Raw genomic sequence first — 21358 nt, 5'->3', positions numbered from 1 at the left:
GCAGAATCATTTTGCACCTCCACTTTGACCCAGACATGAAGCCCCTGGTTGCGTAATACGGGTCTGCGATGCAGTGAGTAACAAACTGCTGCAGCTCGAGCAGCCAGGATAAGTAATTGTCATAGCGATCCAAAGGATCTTTATTATATATTTTTTTATTTTAGCTTCGTAAATCAATTTTAGAGTAAAGCCGTGATCGGCAGCGGTGGATGAGGACATTATAGAGGAGAAAACTAATACAGAATAGTAAAAGGCTGGGATATGAAAAAAGAGGAAAAAACACTAAGAACATATTTTGTTTAAACTGCTTTTTGGTTTTTAGTTCCTTTATTCTCGTTAGTTTTTTTTTTTTTCCCTCTGAATTAAATCAGGTCATCAATCAAAGGACACATTGTCATTGTTTCCTAACAGCTGATTGGCTGCTGGGTGGATTCAGATCCATCCTGAAAGCTAGCCCGTTACCATGGTGACCAGCCTGGCTAAGATTGAGTCCAGTTTCACTGTAAAGTTAAACCTGAAGTTATCTGGCTAACCCAGTAATCCTGCTTCCTGGTTCAGACCTCAGCCGCTGCACACATCCAGCCGCTGGATTTCCTCACCTGGTGACCATCTCCTTCTCCTTATTGGAGGCGTGGCCTCCGCTGCTGATGGGATGGATGGCTGTGGACAGGAAGTAGAGCCTGTGGTTTTTAAAGTACTGATCCACCAGCGGTAAAACAACCTGTGGGCAAAAAGAAGCATTTTAACAGGGCCGGACCAAGCAGAGACAGCCCTGGGGCAACCAGAGGGGCCCAAAAACAATTCTTTGTTTGTCTTTTTTTTTTTTTTTTTTTTTGCATGAAAGTTGATTTCATATAAATATAAAAAGTTCGAAAAATATTACTCAGATAATTTTGACAAACCGATGTTTTCTAACTTGGTTATTGAATTGAATGGTTACCAGGAATAAATGAGCTACTGGCTGAAAGAATAACCTACTTAATACAGCAATTAAGATAAAACTACATAACAATTTTATTAAAAAAGTATTTCATTACATTAATATGTGTGTATATTGTCTCTTCACACTTTTTGCTAATTTAAATTACATTAAACAAACCAAAACATTTTTTTCTAAATAAAAAATATTTTCTTATCTAAAAATTTTTATTTACTACAAGTATCCATATTCAGATTAACCTATTATTTCAATAACATTATCAATAGAATAATTAATTACTAAAATAATTGATAGCTGCAGCTATCTTACCATAAATATTTTTAACTATATAGAAATTGTAATTTATACGTGGAAACCAGAATGAAACACAGATGAGGACAGAAATAATGCACATTATTCGGTTTATTTGATTTAATAATTTCTCCTTTTTTTCAATTTAATTTATTATTTTAATTAATCAAAGTTAATTTATTTATTTATTTATTTTTTCACATTTTTGCTGCTGCAGTTGAAACTCAACAGTATAAACTAAAAGAACTTTTACTTTAAATAAAGTAGTTTATTAATTTGATCCGTTTTAGTAACACTAGATGATTCATTAAAATAAGGGTTTGTAAACAGTCCTGCCGGAGCTGCAGTGACTTTACTGTCGGTGAGTGAACGATCTGATCATAAAGGGGCCCCAAACTCTAATTGCTCCGGCCCCTTGGAGTCTTTTAGGCCGGCCCTGTCCTAAGATGAGCAAAAATATTTCCAAACACCGATTCTGATCGCATCACCTTTTCTCTCCATAAACTCTGTAGCTCCTGTAAACCGGTTGTTGGACTGATAATTGATCGACTTTTAGATCATTATTGTTCATGGGGATGAGATCAAGACATGTAAGATGTGGAAATACTTAAAACAATGAAAATAAAGAAAAATAAGGGGAAGAGTTACCTTTCCAAAGAACTTTATCTGCTGCTCATGAGGAATCTTCCCTCCTTTAAGCTTCGTTCCAACATCTGAACAGAAACAGATCAGAACAGATTTCCAAAGATCAGGCCACTTAGTTCAAGCAGAAAATTATTGTTTTATTATTCTTGTTATCAAGCTAATTATTAATTTCAGTAAGTAAAAGAGGAAAGAGTCTGATTCAATCTCATAAAAGTACCAGTTTAAAACAACTTAAGTAAAAGTAAAACTAAAAGTAATGCAGGATAAAATGTTAAGGCCAGAATCTTTACTGCTCTACCCTATTAAAGGAACATTTTTCTATAGTTCTGGTTGACAACTTCCTTAGACTTCATTTTCTTAGCTTTATAACTAATGGTAACAGTGTCACATTTAATTTTGCATCATCTTGAAAAAAAAACGTTTAATTTTGGTATGTGGTGAGCAATAAGTTGGGGCAGCACCGAGTCCAACCACAAAGAAATTAATTGTCTGGATTAAACACATTTTTTTTTAATGGTTTTTATTTTTAAATACCAACAGGCCATAATGAAAATGAGCTTAAATGAAACAAAAATAATAATTCTATTTTTAAAATGTAAGCAGTAAAAACTTGTCTAAAAAACATTTACTCCAGTAAAGTATATATATATTACAAGTATTTCTACTTTGTTAGTTGACACCTCTGAAATAACAGGGTTTATACAGGAATGAGGAACTGTAATTTAATGCTTTTTAATGCTATATATCTATCTATATATTAGGGGTATAAATAATAATCGTTTTGTATCGATGCATCGATCCAACAGCCGACGATCCGATGCATCTACACGTCCGCAAGAGAATCGATTCATGTTTTTTTTTTCCTCGGGTCTATTTTTATCCCTTTGATCCTGGGCGTAATTCTCCTCCCGTGCTGCGGTGGCGCTAAACCTATTTTGCCCTCCTACCGGGCTTCCTGGTTATACTCTTACAGCAGTGTTTCGAAGAGAGCTTGACACAGACATCTTTGATTTATGCTCAATATTGAAGCGTGGTCTGTGCTACACACTGTGGGTCTAGATACGGCCGAGGCGGCGAGGAAGTTGGGGCGAGTTTGTGCGATAACGGAGGGACATGAGGGCCAAAAAGAGCGGAGATCCAGGTGGAAAAAGGGTCCCAGCGGTCTTGCGCACCTTGCTCTTCTAGCAGGTCAAACTTTGCGAGATGTTTTCCGCAATTTTGGTCATGAAAACAAAACAAGCTGGCCTGCTGTCTGTGGCACTGTCTGCGGTCCGCTACAATTTGGGAGGGGTGGAGCGGAGCGTCTGTGGGGGGGGCGGGGACGTCTGGAGCCGAGGTATTGCATTGCACTCATTGCACTGATTATGTGCAGTTTTTTTGCAGTGTTTTTTGATGCAACTTTTCTACTTCTGCTATTTGCTTTTGTTTCTAAAAAAAAAATGCATAACGATATTACAGCTTTCATTGATCTATTTCAAATTTGAAACTTTGTTTAGCCTGTAAGGTGTAAAAAAATAAAAAATAAATAAATAAATTTACTGATTAATCGAATCTAATCAAATCGTGGTGTATTCTTGAGTATCGGAAATAATAGAATCGTTGGGTCAGGAAATCGATACTGAATCGAATCGCCATGATGGATGTGATTTACACCCCTACTATATGTATATATATATATATATATATATATATATATATATATATATATATATATATATATATATATATATGTATATATATATATATATATATATATATATATACTTATTTATATTTCTAAAAAATACGTCAAACTCCTTGGTCATCTTTAGCGTGGACAGGCTGCAGCCATGTCCATAATTCCTGGTTTTCCAACTACTTTTGTTGAAATTTACATTTTCCCATTCTCTGGCTTTTTCTCCGCCTTGAGCTTCTTTTCCGAATATTCCGAAGTTATATCTGATAATATATATATGATTAAGTTGTTTTTATAAACTTTTTTTTTTTTTTTAGGTAAAGCATTTTAAATGCAACCATAATCACATTTAATACATTTAAATGGCAATTAAGGCCTTAATTAAAAAAAATAATAATTTAATGAATTTTAATTACTTTTAGTGACCCACAGAAACCCTGAATAAGGGTCATGTGACTCTTTTTAAAGCCTGTATTTACATCTGCTCCACATAGAGCTAGAATATTAGTTCTAACTGATGTAAATCTTGGAAGGATGAACTTTCTTGTGTTTTCTTTAGTTTAACACTATAGTCCCTAGAAGCTGTTTTTTTCATCACCAATCAATCATTTTTGGAGCTTATCTGGTCTGCAAAAGGTTAACAAGATGCAAAAATTTGCATTTTTCAAATTCAATTTAAACAGTAATTAAACAGTGCAAACCGAAAAACATCCAGCTGCAGACGGATAGATCAACGGGAGCGCACAGATCACTGCTCTGTTGGCTCCAGACTTTTATGGAGGGAAATTAGTCGCAAAGAGCATGTTTTGTAAATTGTTTTTTGAAAAAATTTAACTTTGATAAACATCCCAATCAGGGGTGCTGCTATGGTGGAGTGCATGAACCCACATACCGGCTGTCGCTGGTTTGAGTCCCTGTCCTGCAGACCTTTGCCGAACTTCTCTCCCCTAAAATCCTTCCTCTCTGAATACTTTCAAAAACAACAAAATAAAGACCACCAGAGCCTGAAAATAATAAAAAATATATTTCTTAATTAAAACAATTTAAAAAGTTTTTTTTAACTTAATGTCCGCCGATTTTTAATTTTGAAATCCTATGTTTTTCAAATTTCGTTTTTTTTATTTTAGTTTTGTGAATTACATCTTTCTTTAAATTCTGTTTTCTGAATCAGTTTCCCCTCATTTTGCAGCCAAATCCAAACGCTGGCTTTGACCAATTAGAACGTCTTTGCTAACGCCCATCTGACCAATAGAAATTCATCTTTGCTTCTCCGACCAGCGGAAAGTCCCGCCCCCAGAAAGGAAGAGAATGAGATCTGAAACGCGCAACATGAAAATAATGAAATTCTTAAAACTAAATCTGAAAAACTGATGAATAAAAAACATTTTTTTATTTTTGAGAAAACCAAATATAAATGGAAAACTGAAAAAAAAAAAAAATCTGAGAAAACAGGAAAGTCTATCTAAAAACCTTTGTTTGAGGAAGTTTTTCAGTCCCATTTTCTGGATTACATTTGATTAATTTTCCATTTACAAAATGCGCTCTTTGCTGCACAATTATGGAACAAAACTCACTCCATAGTTCCACAAATCCCGACGTACTTTTCAGAGACAAATTCAGCCCTGAAGTCAAATAGCTATTAAAATGACACTACCTTGTTGTTGTTTTTTTGGTAACCGATCGTTTCTCTCTAAACACCAACAAGATAGTGAAGATCGCTCCATCATTAGTGATGAGAAGAGCCTTACCAAACTCCATCATATGGTGGTGGGCCTGGTCTACGTATGTGATGAGCTTCTGGAGGAAGGTGTAGGCAAATCTCTTCTCAATAGCTGGAGTGTCCAGCTCTGGAGACTTCTTTCCTCTGAAACAGAACACAGAGCAATTATCTTATCTCCTTTTCCTTTATTGATAGAAAATATTCAAAAGGTTTGGATGAGTTAATTTGCACCAAAGGTTGACACTGATCAGGACTAAACATCCTTCCAGTTTGAAGAATCCTCTGCAGATGATTTATGATTAAATTATGATGTTAAAATGTTTTTTCAGAACCAATAAATGTAAAAGGTTTCTGTTTTTTGCTGCCATGGTTGGCCAGGGGTGTGTTTCAATGACGGTTGGAAACGGAGTTTTCGGTTTCATAAAAGCTGCTGTGATTTAGTTTAATCAACTCTAAGTAGGTCCAATCAGAGTTGAATTTGAATTCATTTTTGAATTGAGAAAGCTTCCTGGAGAGGTGGCGAAACGTCTTCAAATCTTGGAAACCAAGTCCAGTGGATACTTTTTTTTACTTTTACGGAAGGAAAATCTTGGTTTTGTTTCTGATCAGAATCCCATATCAAAGAGGTTTCTAAAATTTCCTTCTTTCATCTGAGGTATATTGCAAAAATGAGAAATCTCCTGTCCAGGGGTGATGCTGAGAAACTAGTCCATGCATTTGTTACTTCAAGGCTGGACTATTATAATTCTTTACTATCAGGAAGTCCACAAACTGTAGTTAAAAGCCTTCAGCTGATCCAAAATGCTGCAGCCAGAGTTCTGATGAAAATGAAAAATAGAGATCATATCTCTCCTATCCTGGCTTCTCTTCATTGGCTTCCTGTTAAATCCAGAATAGAATTTAAAATCCTCCTTCTCACATATAAAGCTTTAAATGGCCAAGCTCCATCTTATATCAGAGATCTGATTGTTCCTTATGTTCCTAACAGAGCACTTCGCTCTCAATCTGCAGGTTTACTAGTGGTTCCTAGAATTTCTAAAAGTAGAATGGGAGGCAGATCTTTTAGTTATCAGGCTCCTCTCCTGTGGAACCAACTGCCAGTTTTAGTCCGTGAGGCAGACACCCTGTCTACTTTTAAGGCTAGGCTTAAAACTTTCATTTTTGATAAAGCTTATAGTTAGGGTGGCTCAGGTTATCCTGAGCTATCTCTATAGTTATGCTGCTATAGGCTTAGACTGCTGGAGGACATAGGGACCCCCCATTTCATCATTCTGCTTCATTCTATCTCTATTCTCCCACTCTGCAGAATCTGTTAGTTCAATCTCTAACGTTCTGCTCTCTCTGCTTTTTCTCATAGTAGCTTCATCTGGTCTGTTCCTGTTTGGCTGTGACTCCATCCTGGAGAGAAATATCAGCTGTGCTGCTGCCATCAGCACCTTTGTTTCTAGATGTTACAGCTTGGCCTGTTTTTCAGTGTAGTCCTGTTTCTCTGACTGTGACAACAGGACAGCGTTTCATTAGGTGATGCAAGCAGACCAAAGATGTTTGCATGATTATGAAGGTGTTTTATGGAAATTTTATATTTCATATCTAAACCCTTTTCTACCTGGAGACGATGTAACCATTGATCTGGAGAAACTTGAGGATGTCTTGAGCTTTTTCTCTGTCCCTGGATTTCTCTTTGGCCGTCAGGGTGTCATAGGGAACAAGAAGAAGATGCCTTCCTCCGCCTGAGCAACACATCATAACAGGAGAAACAAACCGAAACCTTCAGGCGTTTCAAGAAGAACAACAATCAAAGCAGGAAATAGTCTCCTAAAGAAATCCGTGTTTTTAGTGCCAAAAAGAAATTGACAATTTCATATTCTAAAAACAGAAAATATTGACTTTGCTTTGGTGAAAAATTTAAAATATTTTATATTCAAAATTGTCAAAATTATTCATGTTTATTCCTCCAGTATAAATCCTGCTGTTTAAAAACACTTTTATAGAAGTTAGAGGATCAGCTTCACCTTTTTACTCCAGCAAAAATGTAAAATTACCATTTTTTAAATTACTTAAATTATGAAAGTAATGCAGGAAAAACTGTTGAGGCCAGAAGCTTTACTGCTCTACCCTATTAAAATATTTTTTTTTCTTAATTAGGGAGGATAACTTCCTTAGACTTAATTTTCTTGGTTTTATAACTAATGGTAACAGCGTCACATTTAATTTCGCATCATCTTGAAAAAAAAAAAAACATTTTATTTTGTATGTGGTGAGCAACAAGTTGGGGCAGCACCGAGTCAAACACAAAGAAATTAATTGTCTGAATAAAACTAATCATTTTTATGTTTTTTTTTTTTTTAATACCAACAGGCCATAATGAAAATGAGATTAAATTAAACTAAACTAACAAGTCTATTTTTAAAATGTAAGGAGTAGAAGGAAAAAGTTGTTTAATTGCTGCTGTAAAGTATAGATAGCCAACATTTCTACCTAAAGGTATAGTGGAGGAAAGACACAACTTAAAAAAAAAAAATAATGCACATATACTACCCTGTATCTGCTCCTGAGAGGGAACGTCTATTAAACGCGTACGAGAGCGTGCATAAGCCCATTTCTCTACACTGTGCGGTATTTCAACTGTTGCACGCAGCTACAACTCAAACTGTACGATGAAACTGCAGGGATTTAAGGTTCACAGCTCACCAACACTCTAATGCGATCTACCTGCTTATACTGCGTGTCTAAAGACCACGCATTGGACTCAGCTCTGAGAGAGTGCGCTGGTTGGACTCGTCAATCTGGAAGAAGAAGAAGAAGAACTACCTTGTTTGCACATGCTCAATGATCAAGGTTCTGGTAAATCGGCTTGTGGCTCAGCTTCAACAGCAGGATTTACCCACGACCACCTCACTAGGGCCGACTGAAGAAAATCAGAAATGTCTGAAATTCAACCTTATGATTCCTGATGGGGAGGTCGTTGTTAGGCCCAATTTTTCAATCGGCCCGATTAAAAAATTTGTGCACAACAGTAGAATCTGCCCAAAAACAGGCAAATAATCGTACAGTGTATGCCCAGCTTTATTTAGAACGGAGTCTTCAACAGGGGGTCTGCGACCCCCAGGGGTCCACGGAGGTACTGCAAGGGGGTCACGAAAGTTTTGGTTGATTAGCCTTTTTTTTGTTTGTTTTTTTCCACTAATTGAAATGTCTTTAAATCCACATCAACATGAATTCAACACACTGTAATAAACAGATAAATGGAGGCAGAAGATGTCTTTCAATCATCAATGCTCACATTCAGCGACACACAGGAGCTCTTTCAAGCTGGGCACCGTTTCATTCACAACACCTGTCCCATCAACCAGGAATCAGAAATACTTTAATAATCCCAGGGAGAAATTACTTTAGTTACATTACTCCATCTGTAACAGAGTGACTATAGAACCAGTTTGATAGAACACTATTTCGTGCAATAAATATAATTAGGGGGTCCCTGCTCCATCTCACCATTAGTTTGGGGGTCCTTGGAAAACATTGAAGACCCCTTTTTTAGAAGATCCACCCGGAAACAGAACATCCTCCACTATACCTTTAAGTCAGGTAACAAAGTATTTGTACTTTGTTATTAGACACCTCTGATAATATATGATCAATTATTTGTTTGGTTTAGATTGACTGAAGGACATCTGCAGTGAATAACTACCATACTTCATCCTCGGTTTGGTTTGAATCCATCATGGAGGATTTTACCTTTAGCTTCCAGCTCCATCTTCTTTTTTCTTGCCCAGATATTATGATAATTCTCAGCAAGCAGCTCTGCCATCGACTGCAGAAACAGAAAGATTATCATGTTTTACAGCAAAAGTACCCGTTAGTCTTAACAAGTTAATCATGACCAGTCATTATGTAAGCAACTGTATGTTTAAAGCTTTCACTGCATCTTTTTTACCTGCATGTCTCTGGACAGCGTAACATTGCTCATGTCGACGGGTCTGGGACTGAAAGCTGGAGCGCCTTCAAAAGACAGCTGTGGGACAGGAGGAGGAGGAAGTCATAACACGCACCAGCATGTTGCAGAGGCAGCTGGTTGTGTTTCAATGTGTTCTGAACCTGGAACTGTGACCCGACTCTGTCCTTGATTCTCCATCAACACCTCACCGGATCTCTGACCTCCTGGCTCTGACAACTGACCGCATCACAGACACAGGCTACGCCCTCTGGATTATCCTGCCTACATTCATCTGCACGGCTCTGACCTTCTGCCTGTCCTACGACCACTGATACATCAGCGTCTGGGAGTCACTGTGAGGCGACCGCAATACCCCGTCAGACCAGCATAACCATAGTCAATACGAATGCGCAATGTGCAATCAGATTTGCTTTTATCCAGTGGCGGATCATTTTCACTGCGCTTCTGATCCCTTTCTCAGTAAAAACAACTCCTATATTCATGTCAAGGTTGTAACATCCAGTTTAATCAGCAGCTGTTGTCTATAAACTTGTAAAATAAGTAAATAGATTAGGTCCTTTTAAGCTGTTTTGTGCTGTGTTTTAAACGCCAAGAGACTCAGTCTTTTTCCAACTTCTGTCAGTTAAGCCTGGCAGAAATAAAATTCAGTCACCAGACACAGTTTTCCTACACAAAGTGTTTATCCCGTTCTAATGTTAAATATGACAGATTACTGGATTAAAGAATTATAGTACCGACATATTATCACACGTAACATTTTTTCAGAATTTAGAAACAGTTGCTGTTTGTTTCCCAAATATATGGGAGGAGGTGAGGAGAGGAGATTGATATTTTAGCCATATTTGAGCACGCATATTGTCTATGGGTATGCTGGTCTGACACGGTATGCTCATCTGACAGACAACCGGCCCTGATAGTACTAGAATTACTTAGAAAGAAAATAATTATAGAAATCCTTACATAAATTTCTTTTGAAATGATATTTAATTATTTAATAGTTTTTTTCAAAGGACATTTAAAAGTGTAATTACATTTAATTATATATATAATGTTTAAATCCTGCGGTTGGTTCCATCTTAACTGTTGGTTCAGAGGCTGAAATGTTAAAGGACGTTTATAAGCTAATCTAGATGCTACACGTCCCGCTCTGCTTCTTTTAGCTTAGCACAGGGTTGGTGCGTAAACAGGAAGCACACGCGGGGCCGGTTTACCTGGCTGGCCTGTGAGATCCGTCTGGATTTGTTGTGGAGGGCAGCAGCGTCTCCTTCTCTGCTCCTCTCAATGCTCCAGCCCCACGACAGCATTGTCTTCAGAGACTCCCGCACCGCCCAGCAGTATGCCTCCTTATCCTGCCCCAATGACAAACCCGCTCTAGATCACAGCTTTAAACTCAGAAAAGTTCATCAGGGAAACAGGAAGTGGTTCCAAAGTGCTGGGGATGTTTTAGAAAGCAAAGTTAGAGGAATCAAAGCTGACCTTCTCAGAGAGGCTTTTGTACGGTTTCAGCAGAGGATGGGTCTTACTACTCTCACACAGCTGCTCCTCATAGGTCCACCCCTTGGAAAACTAAAACACATGGAAGTGAACTAATTTCTTTTACAGAAATTCATCTTTTTGTCACATAGGCAGACTTTCTGTTCAGTAAATAAAACAAACTGTTTTCATGTCTAATCATGTTATCAGTTTGCAAGAAGATGACAGTAATTACTCAATAAACACAGGCTGAACAAATAGTTTATGAGATATCTTTTAGCTGTAGCATATTTTCCGAGTGGCTGCAGACAGGCTGGCTCACTTAAACACATAACGACATTCAGAACACTGAAAGAACTGGGGCCTGTTTCACAAAGCAGGTTTAACAAAGTCAGACTCAAATCCTCAACTCTGAATTGATCCATCCTGAGGTTGGAAACTCAGTTTTCAGTTTAATAATTCAATCAGTTCTAAGTAGATCCACTCAGAGTGAACGTATCGTATGAAAAGCCATCCTCAATGGAGCCCAGATTCGACGAGTTACCATGACAACAGGAAACAGGAAGTGCCTATTTCCCCCCACTGTTACTAGAGATTTAATTCCGTAAAAATTCAAAAAATATCCACTGGACTTGGTTTTCAAGATTTGAAGACGTTTCGCCACCTCTCCAGGAAGCTTTCTCAATTCAAATGTGAAATGTGAGAAAGCTTCCTGGAGAGGTGGCGAAACGTCTTCAAATCTTGAAAACCAAGTCCAGTGGATATTTTTTGAATTTTTACGGAATGACTATGACCTGGATGACTGAGAACCTTCATCAGCATAGAGATTTAATGAAGAAATGAAAATAAAAGGAGAATGTGTTTAAAAGACAGAGAAACAGCTCTACAGCTGCAAAGGAGAGGAAGATAGCAAAGGAGAAAATTGTTGCTGGAGTTAATGCGTAGCTTTATATAAAGTGGGCTATGGCAGGCCGTTTTTACATTTATTAAAGCACTCTCCTCTCTGTTGTTCCATTTGTATATCTGTTGGGATCCTCAGGCTTGCCCACCAGAGGGCGCCGAGGATCCTCTTCTGCTCTCTGTTTTTTCTTAGGTTCTGGAGATTACCCTCTGCCTCCAGCAGAGTGCGCCATGGGTCCTCCTGAGCTGAGCCTCCCACACACCTGTGGCTGATCTACTCATCAGGAGGACCACAGTATTTAAGCTGCCTTCAGACCTAGATTCCACGCCGCAGTGTTGATCTTAGTTGGTTAGCTTCCTGAACCTTCTGCTATAGACTGAGTCTTGGTTGTTCCTAGGTCGAGACCAGATTCTAATCTCTCCTTATCTGTGCCTCACAGGAATCCTGTTTCCTCGTGAAGCTCTGGATGAGCTTAACCTCCTGTCTCCTCGTGAAGCTCAGGAGGAGCACCCTCACTGGAACCCAGTCTCTGGTCTGCAGCTCTGGAGGAGCTGCACTACAGGAAACCAGTCTCAAGCCTGAAGCTCTTGGAAAGCCTAACCAGCTAATCTGCCCTGGTGAGCCAACCCGAAGATTTCTACGTGGATGAAACCTGACGACTTCTCTGTGGAGTTTCCCTAGAGGTTCCCATGTGGATTTCCCCTGTTGTTCCCTACGGTGAGCTGGAAGCTCAGCCTGTAAGATCCCTCGTGTTTTCCCCTGTTGTTTTCTGCAGTAAGCTGGAAGCTAAAACCCAGGACTGCCAGGCTAAGCCAAAGCTATATGCTTAGCCTAACCTGAACTCTGCTACCAGCCATCTCCCGTTTCCACGCACAGACCCCAGTGAACCAGTCCACTGCCGGAACTGTTTCCACTTAATTATCTATGTGCTTGTGCCTTTAATAAACTCTTTGGACTTTTACCCAAGTCTCCGTGTGTGTTCTGCATCTTGGGCTTACTCTCTTAGAAACCCATCATGACAATATCAATATTTAAAATATTAAATTTTTTTTCAAATCACCACTAACAAAAATTGTTTGCAACAATAATGGGACAAAAGCTCTACTAATGAAACTGCTATAAAACACTGGCTTGGTAAGATGGTAAGAAAGGACGGTTTGCTGCTTTTGTTTTGGTAAAAGAAAAGTATAAAGATGAAAGTCAAGCTTTAGAGCGAGGTGTGACCTCTTGACCTCACCTTCTCTATGCACCACCTCTCATGATTATGCTCTGCATATCTGCTTACGAAATAGTCCAGCTTCTCAGGAACCGTCACACTTAAGAGAGAAACACATTGCATTAAAATAATACTTCATGTTATTATGGCTAAAACTTTATCGAAAAGAAATTCAGGTTTGAGACGTAAACAAACTGGAGCCTGTGGCGTCACATACTGAGCAGTGTCTGCAGGCTGGGGGTTGAAGTTTCCCTCTGAGTCCATAGATGACTGTTTCTCCATCAGTGCCATGTAGTTGGATTCCATGTAGTCTGGAGGCAGCGCTCCGGCCACGGCGCTCAGACATGGCAGCGCCAGCTTGAACAGCTCCTGGTCGTAACGCTGGATCATTACAACCCAGGAAACACAGTCAGTTTTTATCAGCAGAGATCCTCAACATCTGTTTGCACGTTTCTACATTCATCCAGGTCTAGACTGCATTTGGTAAAACCAAGCATCATCAGCATAAAAACATAAAAAAAACTCCACATGATCTCGAAACAACAGAAGAAGTGAAGACAAAAAGAATTGGTTTTGAGGGCACTGTTTGGCGTTTCTTCTGTCATCTACTAATAAAATTATCCATAAGTTGACGGTCCTGCTTCTGTTTTGGCATTTTTATATTAATCAGTGTGAAAAGGTGATATGTGAGCTAAAACAAAAACACATTTAATCTGTGAATAAGAAGCAGAACGGCTGCAAGGATCAAATAAGCTGAATGAAGGAAATATAACTTTATAGAATCCAATTTAATCCAATGAATTCCACTACAGTCTAATCTTATAGTCTAATTTAATCTAATCTAATTTAATAGTCTACTTCAGATCCAGTTTGGTCAAAAACAATCCTAATGATACGGTAAAGTTAAAGGAAGCAACAATTCAGCAAAGGAGCCCAGAATCATTGATTTAACAGAAGGTGTATGGAGAGAAATTTCAACCAACATTATTGAACACAAACATGTTGCAGAAAGCAGATCTGATTCAAAATGGCCTTACAGCCTTTAATCAGTTTGCTGTTTTAACAGATTTTTTAATTTCTTTTTTTTCCTGATTTTATTCTTGAAATTATATTATTTCACAGTTTTTTTTCTAATTTTATTTTTACCAGTAAAGTCTGCTCTGCTTGGAAACTAGCAACCCAGGAGTGAAAAGCGAAAAATCTGTAGAAAAAGGATTGGAAAAGAGAGTAATTCAATGAAACCCACTCCCACAGACTGCCACTCTGGGTCTCTGAGCAAAGACCCTTAACCCCACACTGCTCCCCTGTAGACGCACAACGGCAGCCCTCTGCTCCCCAAGGGGAGGGGTTAAATGCAGAGGTTAATTTCTCCAATGCGAGATCAATAAAGTTAAATTATTATTATAAACCTTTTATTTTATTATTATAAATAAATATTTCTCCATGCAGTTAACCATCCTGAGCGACTTAATAAAGACGCTGAAGCAAAAGTGTCCTGAGGGGGGCAGCAAAGCACCCGGAGGCACCCGGTATGCAGCAGTCCCTTGTTGTGAATTGGCACCACAGAAATAAACTGAACTGAATTGGATCAATGAGGACAAAAAGAAAGCCTCACCTTGCAGGACAGAGCATCAAAGATCCCCCAGAAAAGTTTCCTTGAGAGGTGAAGCTCTTCCTCTGAAGCGGCTCCAAAGCTGCCCCAGCCTCCCGACAGGCAGTAGTACTTCCAGCAGCGCTCGTAGTGATTGGTCAGCAGCTGGAAACAGCAATGAGCATCAGGAACAAACAGCACACTTCCACTTTCTCCATTTTTATTGCCTCCCTGAAATCTGTCCTGAAATTAACCTGCAAATGTTGGCTGATGACATCATCCACATGTTGGATAAAAACAGTGAAAAGGGGAATAACATCAGGGTGGCTAAAGCCTGACTGCTGCTTCCCTCTAAATACTAAGAAACTGACGCTCCCACACATTCCTCGGCTACTGAACAAGGCTCACAGGAAAAAGTAGAAATTATTCTGGAATCTGGATCAAATTTGTATCAAAATTTCTCTTATAATCAGCCTGTAAAAGCACAGCTACAGATGTACAGACATGGTGCTGTTCTCCTAACCTTCAAAGGCATCTTGGTGTGCTCGTTTAGCAGAGGAACGTCGAACACCAGGCTCCTCAGCAGGTGCTGCATCATGGAAGGCCTCAGCTTACTGCATCATATCAAGGAAACACATGAAGAGGTCATTTACACCCAGCAGATTTAAGGCATTTAGTGTAATTCTGACACATCCACCATGTTAGGTAATCATCTGATAGGCGTGGGGTTTGTCCGTACCCACAAACAGCCAGCAGACACTCCTCTATAGCGTCCCTCTGAGCTTTGGTCAGGCAGCAGCCTTTGGACAGGCGGTAAACCGTATGAAGAAGGGAGTCGATCAATGAGGCAAACGGCTCAGTCCCTGCGAGCAGCGGGGCGCATTTGGTCAGCAGGGGCAGCACCGCCGTACACAGGTACCGGTTCAGGGCCAGAGCCATGTCAGTGGCGCTGAGGACAGCCTGCCAGAAACCACAGACAAAACCTGTTGGTTGTTTTTAGGCCATTAAACCTCCACAGAACGTTAGCAGCGGTGCAGAATGAATAAATTCTCAAGGTCCAAAATATCTCAGTATTAGCGCTGTGACTTTAACATCTTATTTCTGACTAATTATACGAGTTAAAATTTGTTTTAAAAAAAATCAACACAATTAAAGGTATTATGGCGGATTTTCGCGATTTTTTAAAAAGACCTGCCCTCTCCGCTTTAAACAAAATGCGCGTGCAAGAGCGTGCACGAGCCCATTTTTCCTCGTGCACGCTCTGTTTAAAAGTTGCAGTTCTCATAGCTCATACCAGCTTCCTGTGTCTGACCGTCCGCTCTAACCCCTAAATCCTTCCATCACTATGTAGAACGGTGACTATATAGTGAACTTTATAGTGAACTCAGTTAACTGACCGTTCAGACAGATGATCACTGCTTTTTGCTCCGTTGGTCCCGTAACTCCTCCTCCACTGAGTGGTGCCTGCGCCATCTTTGTTATTAGTCGCCACGGTCGGGTAGCGACAGCCTAAGGCGACTCTATACTTTTCCCCGTCAGATTAACAGGTTTTATTTTGTATTTTCCCCCAAAGCAGATGTGTTTTACTTTGTAACCACGTCTCTCTTCCTGTCAGACCCATGAAATTACTGCTGAGTTGCTGCTTGGCTCTGACTAAAATAGATCTGGGCTCTATCTCAGTCGGAGCTACGCTGCCCCCTGCAGGATATCATCCCCACTTAATTTCAATCTTCGCTAAATGCCACGACCTCTAAGGCCCGATTTTCTGTCGGAAATAAGACCAAGTCGCTTCTGGTGCTTTAAGGGCTTTAGGAGACCAACAGGTTATATGACAGTAGGGCTGAACGATTTTGCCAAAAATCCAAATTGCGATTATTTTCGCCCAATATTACAATTGCGATTTTTTTATGCAATAATCCTTTGCACTAAGCACAAGCATGTTGATGTTTTACTCCAGAGTTTCAGTTTTTTCATGACCTTGAAACCCTTCTTTTCCAGAGTCTAGTGTTGCAGGACAAAATAGCTCTTACTTCTACTACAATGCAATCGTATTACTGCCACCTAAAGGTCTGGAGGCTTCAGTGTCTTCCTCTTGTTAAATGTGTAATGACTTAAATTTAGAGCCTCTATGCTTTGAAAATTATTTTTTTCTAAATTGTAAATGCAAATAATTACCCAGCTCTATATGATAGCTTCTTAAATGCATACTTACGGTGTCAAGAGAGGCAGCGGCTCGGAGATCCGGGAGGAAACCAACCTCTAGGAGGTGGAGGAGAAAATTCTGGTCTTCTACTCCATAGACTCGGTCCAGGAACAAAACCATGGCTGCTTTGTGGTCTGGACAGAAGCCTGCTGACATGTCCGGCTCCAACACTGTCCCATCTATGAGTGGACAGGAACAGGGAGTGTCACCTTTAAAAACACTGACTTCAAACAGACGATCTGGGTCTAAACCAAGGGTGGGCAATTCCAGTTCCTGGGGGCCGGTATCCTTCAACTTTTAGATGTGCCTTTGGTTCAACACACCCGAATCAAGTAATTAGTTGATTGAGAGGACTTGTTAGAAACTGACTGAATACTGAGGAGGTAACTCAGCCATTTGCTTCAGGTGTGTTTGATAAAGGAAGGATGTAAAAACTTCAGGATACCGGCCCTCAGGAACTGGAATTGCCCACCACTGGTCTAAACGATCACAGGTATCAAGCAGCCTTTGCTCCTGTTCATCTACAGTCAATCAGGGTGGCTGCTGTCTGCATAGCAGCTGAGGCGGATGCTACCTTTAGCCAGGCTGGGCATGGAGAAGGGAATGCTGATGACTCCCACCAGGTCTTCAATAGGAATGAGGGACCTCAGAATGGCTCTGATACGGATGGCTTCCCCTTTGCCAGCATGGATCAGCTGATAAAAAACAGACATTCGGAAAATCCTCTCTGATTATGTGCATCCATAAAATCGGACATCTTCTTCAGGTAACTCACGTGCATCTCCGGCGCGCAGCGGCCCAGCAGGTCAATAAGTGCAGAGTAGAAGGTCATGATGGCGTTTCCCATGTGGATGGTATCATCTTCCTCTTCATCCAACATGTCACTGCTGCACATAGTGGTTGGAGAGAGATTTTCCCTTAAAGTATGTGCATATACATCGTGGAAATGGCAGAAATCAGTTTTACTGCCATCACCAACCAGCTGTTCCTGCCTGCTTGCTTATTGATAAGCTAACGGTTTTGTTTACGATGCATTGTTGGTTTTTGACCCAATGTTTTCCTCTGCTTTGCTTTATATAAAGCCTCTTCTCATCCCCACATACAGGTGCTGGTCATAAAATTAGAATATCATGAAAAAGTAGATTGATTTCAGTAATTCCATTTAAAAAGTGAAACTTGTATATTATATTCATACATTACATACAAACTCATATATTTCAGATGTTTATTTTGTTTAATTTTGATGATTACAAATGACAACAAATGAAAATCTCAAATTCATCATATCAGAAAATTAGAATATTACTGAAGACCAATAAAAACAAAGGATTTATAGAAATGTTGGCCAACTGAAAAGTATGAACATGAAAAGTATGAGCATGTACAGCACTCAGTATTTAGTTGGGCCTCCTTTGGCCTGTATTACTGCAGCAATGCGGCGTGGCATGGAGTCGATCAGTCTGTGGCACTGCTCAGGTGTTATGATAGCCCAGGTTGCTCTAATAGTGGCTTTTAGCTCTTCTGAATTGTTGGGTCTGGTGTATTGCATCTTCTTCTTCACAATACCCCATAGATTTTCTATGGGGTTAAGGTCAGGAGAGTTTGCTGGCCAATTAAGAACAGGGATACCATGGTCCTTCAACCAGGTACTGGTAGCTTTGGCACTGTGTGCAGGTGCCAAGTCCTGTTGGAAAATGAAATCTGCATCTCCAAAAAGTTGGTCAGCTGCAGGAAGCATGAAGTGCTCTAAAACTTCCTGGTATGTGGCTGTGTTGACCCTGGACCTCAGAAAACACAATGGACCAACACCAGCAGATGACATGGCACCCCAAACCATCACTGACTGTGGAAACTTTACACTGGACTTCAAGCAACGTGGATGAAGTGCCTCTCTTCTTTTCCTCCAGACTCTGGGACCTTGATTTCCAAAGGAAATGCAAAATTTACTTTCATCAGAGAACATGACTTTGGACCACTCACCAGCAGTCCAGTCCTGTTTCTCTTTAGCCCAGGCAAGACGCTTCTGACGCTGTCTGTGGTTCAAGAGTGGCTTGACACAAGGAATGCGACAGCAGAAACCCATGTCTTTCATACGTCTGTGTGTGGTGGTTCTTGAAGCACTCACTCCAGCTGCAGTCCACTCTTTGTGAATCTCCCCCACATTTTTGAAGGGGTTTTGTTTCACAATCCTCTCCAGGGTGCGGTTATCTCTCTTGCTTGTACACTTTTTTCGACCACATCTTTTCCTTCCCTTCGCCTCTCTATTAATGTGCTTGGACACTGAGCTCTGTGAACAGCCAGCCTCTTTAGCGATGACCTTTTGTGTCTTGCCCTCCTTGTGCAAGGTGTCGATGGTCGTCTTTTGGACAACTGTCAAGTCAGCAGTCTTCCCCATGATTGTGTAGCCTATAGAACTAGACTGAAAGACCATTTAAAGGCTTTTGCAGGTGGTTTGAGTTAATTAGCTGATTAGAGTGTGGCACCAGGGGCCATCAATTTTGAACCTTTTCACAATATTCTAATTTTCTGATATGATGAATTTGAGATTTTCATTTGTTGTCATTTGTAATCATCAAAATTAAACAAAATAAACATCTGAAATATATGAGTTTGTATGTAATGTATGAATATAATATACAAGTTTCCCTTTTTAAATGGAATTACTGAAATCAATCTACTTTTTCATGATATTCTAATTTTATGACCAGCACCTGTACATTCTCTATGCCCGTGGAAGCTCAGGGGCAGCTGAGGAATCACTGTTCAGCTTGTTCAAAAGCTAAGTGTGCCTGCTAGCTGATCCCTAAATAACAAACCCTGGCTCTGATTCTCTATGAGGCTGCAGGAGCAAGGGTGTAACTTTGTAGTGAAAGTTGGTGGGGGCGCTCTAAGGGTGGGGGCTGATGGACCTACAGTTACTCCACCCGAACGCTTGCATTAGGTTTTCGTATTTTTCGAAAATGAGCTCAAACATATATTTATTGAATGCTTTCCTAATGTTGAGAAGAGAACAAGATAACCATAATACACTGATATTAAAATGTATAAATAGTTAGAGAGATGCTTTTTAGTGTATATACACTATATTGCCAAAAGTATTTGCTCACCCATCCAAATTATTGGAATCAGGTGTTCCAATCACTTCCATGGCCACAGGTGTATAAATTCAAGCACCTAGGCATGCAGACTGTTTTTACAAACATTTGTGAAAGAATGGGTCGCTCTCAGGAGCTCAGTGAATTCCAGCGTGGAACTGTGATAGGATGCCACCTGTGCAACAAATCCAGTCGTGAAATTTCCTCGCTCCTAAATATTCCACAGTCAACTGTCAGCTGTATTATAAGAAAATGGAAGTGTTTGGGAACGACAGCAACTCAGCCACGAAGAGGTAGGCCACGTAAACTGACGGAGCGGGGTCAGCGGATGCTGACGCGCATAGTGCGAAGAGGTCGCCAACTTTCTGCAGAGTCAATCACTACAGACCTCCAAACTTCATGTGGCCTTCAGATTAGCTCAAGAACAGTGCGCAGAGAGCTTCATGGAATGGGTTTCCATGGTCGAGCAGCTGCATCCAAGCCATACATCACCAAGTGCAATGCAAAGCGTCGGATGCGGTGGTGTAAAGCACGCCGCCACTGGACTCTAGAGCAGTGGAGACGCGTTCTCTGGAGTGACGAATCGCGCTTCTCCATCTGGCAATCTGATGGACGGGTCTGGGTTTGGCGGTTGCCAGGAGAACGGTACTTGTCTGACTGCATTGTGCCAAGTGTAAAGTTTGGTGGAGGGGGGATTATGGTGTGGGGTTGTTTTTCAGGAGCTGGGCTTGGCCCCTTAGTTCCAGTGAAAGGAACTCTGAATGCTTCAGCATACCAAGACATTTTGGACAATTCCATGCTCCCAACTTTGTGGGAACAGTTTGGAGCTGGCCCCTTCCTCTTCCAACATGACTGTGCACCAGTGCACAAAGCAAGGTCCATAAAGACATGGATGACAGAGTCTGGTGTGGATGAACTTGACTGGCCTGCACAGAGTCCTGACCTCAACCCGATAGAACACCTTTGGGATGAATTAGAGCGGAGACTGAGAGCCAGGCCCTCTCGTCCAACATCAGTGTGCGACCTCACAAATGCGCTTCTGGAAGAATGGTCAAAAATTCCCATAAACACACTCCTAAACCTTGTGGACAGCCTTCCCAGAAGAGTTGAAGCTGTTCTAGCTGCAAAGGGTGGACCGACGTCATATTGAACCCTATGGATTAGGAACGGGATGTCACTTAAGCTCATATGTGAGTCAAGGCAGGTGAGCAAATACTTTTGGCAATATAGTGTATATATATATATATAATAAAAACATTTATTATTAGAAAATAATGAATAACAGCCGATTTCAATGCCAAAGGCGACATACCATGTATCCCTAGAAGTACAGTTTAAATTCCATTCATCCAGAAAAACGATGGATGGATGATGGAAGATTATCCTCCTTCATAAGCACCAAAATCAAATTTAGAAATTTGTCCTTGTTAGGATTCCTGTCTGTGTGGTTTGTGTTTTTCTCCCTTCCTCCACCAGGAGGCGCCTGGTTCTGGTCCGCCTCCACACACATCTGTGGAGTGTTACCTCATTAACAGGGTGTTCTTAAGCTGCTGACTGCCACTACCTCGACGCCAGAGTGTTTGCCAGTTTTGGGTACTCTAGCCAAGCTGAGTTTGCTGAGTCAAACTGAGTTTTTGTCAACCTGAGTCT

At 40.4% G+C, this 21358-nt stretch overlaps 1 protein-coding gene across 1 annotated transcript in view; it reads right to left on the bottom strand.

The window, feature by feature from the left end:
- Positions 1 to 21358, bottom strand: part of ryr2a (ryanodine receptor 2a (cardiac)) — a 263016-nt gene that overhangs the window by 79402 nt on the left and 162256 nt on the right. Inside the window, exons 50-65 of the mRNA XM_038303941.1 lie at positions 17389 to 17500; positions 17188 to 17308; positions 16623 to 16792; positions 15150 to 15370; positions 14934 to 15024; positions 14435 to 14575; positions 13037 to 13200; positions 12841 to 12919; positions 10706 to 10795; positions 10441 to 10578; positions 9209 to 9286; positions 9010 to 9085; positions 6878 to 7001; positions 5300 to 5415; positions 1880 to 1944; positions 600 to 721 (exon numbers count right to left, since the gene is read on the bottom strand). Of these exons, the coding sequence (XP_038159869.1) occupies positions 600 to 721; positions 1880 to 1944; positions 5300 to 5415; positions 6878 to 7001; positions 9010 to 9085; positions 9209 to 9286; positions 10441 to 10578; positions 10706 to 10795; positions 12841 to 12919; positions 13037 to 13200; positions 14435 to 14575; positions 14934 to 15024; positions 15150 to 15370; positions 16623 to 16792; positions 17188 to 17308; positions 17389 to 17500 (1908 nt within the window). The remainder of the gene's footprint in view (positions 1 to 599; positions 722 to 1879; positions 1945 to 5299; positions 5416 to 6877; positions 7002 to 9009; positions 9086 to 9208; positions 9287 to 10440; positions 10579 to 10705; positions 10796 to 12840; positions 12920 to 13036; positions 13201 to 14434; positions 14576 to 14933; positions 15025 to 15149; positions 15371 to 16622; positions 16793 to 17187; positions 17309 to 17388; positions 17501 to 21358) is intronic.

The sequence above is a fragment of the Cyprinodon tularosa genome, unplaced genomic scaffold (assembly GCF_016077235.1).
Source record: "Cyprinodon tularosa strain WSP-4 unplaced genomic scaffold, ASM1607723v1 ctg521, whole genome shotgun sequence".
NCBI classification, from domain to species: Eukaryota; Metazoa; Chordata; class Actinopteri; order Cyprinodontiformes; family Cyprinodontidae; genus Cyprinodon; species Cyprinodon tularosa.
Note: the sequence above shows the minus strand (reverse complement) of the source record. Positions and strands in the feature narration are given on the sequence as shown.